At 31.9% G+C, this 5,610-nt stretch overlaps 1 protein-coding gene across 1 annotated transcript; it reads right to left on the bottom strand.

The window, feature by feature from the left end:
* Positions 1 to 278: 278 nt before the first annotated feature.
* On the bottom strand, positions 279 to 2,106 carry LOC132925369 (zinc finger MYM-type protein 1-like). Its single transcript, XM_060989775.1, has one exon. It carries the CDS (start codon positions 1,971 to 1,973, stop codon positions 279 to 281), a length of 1,695 nt encoding a protein of 564 aa, XP_060845758.1. The 5' UTR covers positions 1,974 to 2,106.
* Positions 2,107 to 5,610: the final 3,504 nt, after the last annotated feature.

Genomic DNA, 5,610 nt, shown 5'->3' with positions numbered 1-5,610 from the left:
GACACTACACGATAGTGTAGAAGCGTTATAATATTATGCTGTGACCCAGTGGCGTAGCGTGCGTTTCAGCTTAGTGTATGCATTGAAGTTGTAAGTTGATAAAATCGTGGGGGGCATAGCCCCCCACACCCCCTACACTTATCTTAAAATATTACTTGAAACATACAAAGTTTTACGTAATTTTTAATATATATTACCTTAGTACATAGCACAATATTATATTTAATAAACAAAAAATAAATCACTTTTTAAAAATAATAAACTTATTAACTACAAAATTACTTATATATTAAATCAATTCTTCTATTTTTAGTAAGGAAATCTTTGATTACTTCATCATGAAACGTAGATTTTTTTTTCAACTCTACCAATAATTTTTTTTCGATTGACAGCATTGATAATGATGAAAGACGATTTTGTTCTTGGGAATTTCTTGATGAATTCTTAATCCTTTTAAGGGCCGAGAATGAACGTTCTGCTGATGCACTAGTAGCTGGAATAGTTAGTATCAATGAAATCAATTGTGTTGCTTGTGGTAAGTTTTCGTCTAAATTTGTGGTTTTTAAATAAATTAAAAGATCGTGAACATTAGGTTTTTGAAATTCTTCGGTCGAGTAGACAACCGAAAGTTCACTTCTCAATTTGGGTAAATCAAAATATTTACCGTATAATTGTTTCAACGAATTGAATAAGTTTATAGGAAAATCATTAGCATATAGACTAAATTTTTTAAAGTCTAATAATGCGAAAAATTGTAATTGATTAAGATTTGAAAACCGTTCTTTTGTCTTATTAATTATAACGTCAATTATTTCAAAAAATAGTCGTCTGTAATTAGTTTTTGGATCTCCATTAAATCTTTGCCTTTTTGAACGGTGAATTTGAGGCTGTATTTCATTGTTTATAATTTCTAACTGTGACCAAATATCATCAAAACTTGACCTGACAGTATTTAAATAAACAATGAAATCGTCAATCTTTTTTGAGCAATAAGAAATATCAAAAATTTTTTTTTGTAAAATTTCAAAAATAATCGTTGCTTGTGGTAAAATGATTGAAAATAATTTAAGAAAAAAATTGAAATCAAAACTTTGAAGAATTTCCACATACCCTTTAGCAGAAGACAATGTTTCCGAATCCCAATTTTGGGCATTCTCAATGATTGATTCCATTAGATTTATAACATCTAGTTTATGTTCAACCATCATTTCAATAAGACGACTATTGTAATTCCATCTTGTTGGAGCTACTGATGGAAAACGTTTTTTAACTACATTATCAAGTGCATGTACTCGTTTGGTAGATTTTGAAAAAAAAGACGATAAACCAGAAAGGGTTGAAAAAAATATTTTACAATCTTTAATATACTCAACTGACTGTTTTAAGACAAGATTTAATTTATGTGCATAGCAATGTACAAAAATAGCATTTTCATACTTCGAACGCACTAGCGATTGTAAACCATTATGTTGCCCGGACATGACAGCTGCCCCATCATACGTTTGGGCTATTAATTTTTCTTCACATGCATACTTTGAAATAAAACTAAATACATGCTCTGATAATGCTTTCGCTGATCGACCTTCACTAACATCAGTAAATCCCAAAAATCTTTCGACAACTTCGTATCCATCTATGGTATTAACATAACGCAACACTGTTGATAACTGTGACTTTGAAACAATATCAGTTGTCTCGTCCATAATTATTGCAACAAACGGAGTATCACGTATTTCATTTTCAATTTGTTTAAGAAGAACATTTGAAATTGATTGAATCAAGTCATTTTGAATGTCCCCAGATAAACCAGTAAATATAGTGGACGTTGCAAGATGTGTTTTTAACAACTCATCACGCTGGGCCATTAAGTAAATAAGTTCAACATAATTACCTCTATTAACAGATGAATCTGACTCGTCGTGGCCTCTAAATGCCAATTCCTGCTGAGCTAAAAAACACGTTGAATCTATCATACTGCTTAATATGTATCTATTATTTTTAACTGTAATATTATGTTTTTCGATATTTTTTCTAAAAGCTTCACTCAAACAAGTATCTATTCTTATTTTACCAAATTTAGTTAGATCTATTAAGCATTGTATGTGATTTTTAGCGGCTTCGTGACGACTTTTTAAATGATGAAAATTATTAAGATCGTTGAAACCATATTTGGTCCAAACATTTTCTTCGCGAGAAAAAATAACACAAGGCCAACAATATAGCTTATTTGTTTTTTTACAACCCGATAACCACTTATATGTACTGTAATACTCATATTTAAATGTTCGAACATAATTTTTTGATTTTGTCGTTAAATCGGGTAATTTTGGTGTGGGTCTTCCTAACTCAATTATACTTTTTTTTTCATCAAAATTCAGTGAACTGAAAGGTTTTAAAAATAATTTTTCAATTGCACACTCACATATTGTATTATTTATATTCATTATTGTTTATTTAGTTTAAATAGTTTTAATTTAAAACGATATGTCACACTGTCTTATAATATACGATTAATAATACGCACTTATAGCCGGCAAAATATACGACAAACGGACAACGGTTCTATGCGATAGCGTATGCAATACTGATCCTGCATACACGAGTGACGAAAACACGACCGCCAGAATTCTATGTTTGTTTATTAATATTATCGATAAGAAATATAAATAGCTGTCGCCAAATGTCTGTACCCGTATGCAATCGCCTACGTGCATACTGCGTACGTAATGAACGTCATGTACTAGCTATTAGATATAAATATAACGGACAAAAGCGCGAGGCGGCCGCCGGCCGTAGTGTTGCGGATTAATCCTAATGAACTTAGAAGAAAATATACAAAATATAATAATATTATAAAATATAATATTAATACAATCAAACATTTTTTTATAAACATATTAAATTATTAATATAAAAAAAAATATTTTTTCAATTTGTGAAGTGTATGCTGTGCATACACAGCATACGCACACGCTACGCCACTGCTGTGACCGAAACTTCATCGAAACCGATGACCGAACCACGTTCGGTTGCGTACTTGACCAACGGACGGCGCCAAGTTCCGACCTTGCCCCAGGATAACGTCATACTGTACTCATGCATGCGAGCGACCATGGTCCAGTGGTCCACTAAACCGTACATAGACGGTTACCAACCCGAAGTCCGGAAGGCGCTAAGGATTACTTTACACAAGTTCACTTGGGCGATAGTCCAGTATGGTCGAGTTGCACTTGGGTTTAAAAAAGGTAATGATCAACTACACTCGGATAAAAAACAGGTAGTGGCCGAACTGCACTTGGGCCCAAAAAAAGTATTTCAATAAAATTATCATACATTTGAAGAGGGGTAAATCATTTTCCGAGGTAAATTAAGTGGTTCTTCATGGTTATGTATTAACTCACACCGAAAAATAACTGTAGAACATTCATCAATATATAGTTTTGAAAGACAACCACGATGGATACAACGCCATTTAACACCGTCATTTAAATGTTTTTCTTTGTAAAATATATAACTTTGATACACAGTTAAGTCACGGCCTCATTCCCTTTTAATAATTTTTAAATTGTTCATATTTACACAGCGACATAAGTGTTAAAGTGTGTACTTATTGTAATTTACATAAGTCTAAATAGTACACAGTATAAAATATAAGTATTAATCTTATATTTTTATTGATAACTATTTATTATCCAGTTAGGTTAGATTCTTTTGTCGATTTTTGGCGACAATAATAATTATCTGCGTTATCTGAATGGCATTAAGGAAATAATATAATAATGTTATTAAATAGGTAGCCCGTAGCGTTCGTAAACATAAGATTCGTAATATTTTTAATGGGATTTCACAATAAACATTCGACTCGTAATAAATGTCCACGTTTTTTCCATTTTAACTCTTTTTTTTTTTTGAACGAGTGCAGTTTAACCCCTACCTGATTTTTACCCGAGTGCAGTTCGACCATTACCATTTTCAATCCAAGTGCAATTCGATTATCCCGGTCCACGGCTAAACAGATTTTTCATCGACGAATCGTGGGTCCCAATACCAAACAATTAGCGTTTCTGGACACCGCGGACGAATAATCGATCTATAACTGAATTTACCAGAATCTACTACAAAACATCACTTTTTTTTAACTATCACTCCACGTCCCCCCTGCGCTTGCTCTAGCCAGGTTTTCAAGTCGTGATATCACAAACGTCACTTATTGCTTAAGTGGTCATGTAAACAATAGTGTCCCATATAAAATTATCAATCATTGTCAATATACGTTCTCTACAATATTATTTGTCTTGAAGTTATACCTATTCCGACCACGATGACACGTAGGCCTAGTTAATCGGATTGGATCTGAATCCTCTGTCCATATTGTATAAATACTTTTTTGGATAGAAATTAGTGATGGGTTAAACCCTGTTTTTTTAAATTGAATCGAACTTTAAATTATTTTTTCGAACTCGAACCGAACCGAACCGAGCCGAACCTAGAATCATTTAAAGTCGAACTCGAACTCGAACTCAATATTTTTTATCATTATTATTATAAATGGTACATAAGGTGTCTGTTAGGTACAGTTTATAACTTTCTATCGTAAATAGTCTTAATTATTTCTAAATAATGATTATCAATTTTTATTTTTTTTAAATAACTTTTGAAGAATTGTACAAATATTTAGTCTTTGAACTATCGTGGCCAGTAAGTCTGGTTCGAAAAATATTTTCAAGTTCGATTTTCGAACATAGTAGTTATCAAAGAAACTATAAACAAATAAAAATCAATTACGAAGTGGTGACGCATTCTGGGAATATGTACTATTTTAATATCCAAACAGCGTCTTGTTAATAACTAAACTATGTTGAAAAAAATATTGAATTTGTTCGATTATTGTCACACTCATTGTCATAGAATAATAAAATAAAGGTATGTGATGTATACTGTATACATCGTAATACCGACGGTGAGTATTGCATCCAATTTATTGCAGAGCAAATGGTTACTAAGAATCCACTTAAAATGGGCAGAGGATACACATACTCACACATACATAAATATATATAAATAGTTTGAAAAACTCACGGATCGTTTACAATGTATATCGTTTGTTTTTTTTTTTTTTTTGATCATAAGGTCACTGCTTCGAGTCTTGCGTACCAAATTATTTCCGCGTACACGAAACTAAACTGTTTGGCACGCAAACGAAGGACTCGTGTGTACCATCTTTGTAGTAAAAAAAAAAAATCGAGGGGGTTATTGTTTTTTATTTTCTTCGTGTTGTGTCCACTAGAATTGTTTAATATGAATGCAGGAATACCACAGCTGGAACCTCCGGGAATATATCCAAATCGGCGTGAAAGAAAAAAAAATTAACATAATATATATATATACGTCGTGTACACAAATATATAAATGCAAAATTTAACCAAATATAATATCAAAGATTATTTTGCTCAGTTTTAAATTTTATGCGGTACATATAGGAAAGAGCCATTTGTTTCAGTGTTTTTTTTTATTTTTTTATAAGCACTCCCCGAACCGTATAATAGCACTAAAACGTAGTACTTAGTCCTTTTATGTGGAGTACCTATATAATGCCAAAATATGATACAT

The sequence above is a fragment of the Rhopalosiphum padi genome, chromosome 1, assembly GCF_020882245.1.
Source record: "Rhopalosiphum padi isolate XX-2018 chromosome 1, ASM2088224v1, whole genome shotgun sequence".
NCBI lineage: Eukaryota > Metazoa > Arthropoda > Insecta > Hemiptera > Aphididae > Rhopalosiphum > Rhopalosiphum padi.
The sequence above is the reverse complement of the archived record's forward strand: the minus strand, read 5'-3'. Positions and strand labels throughout refer to the sequence as shown.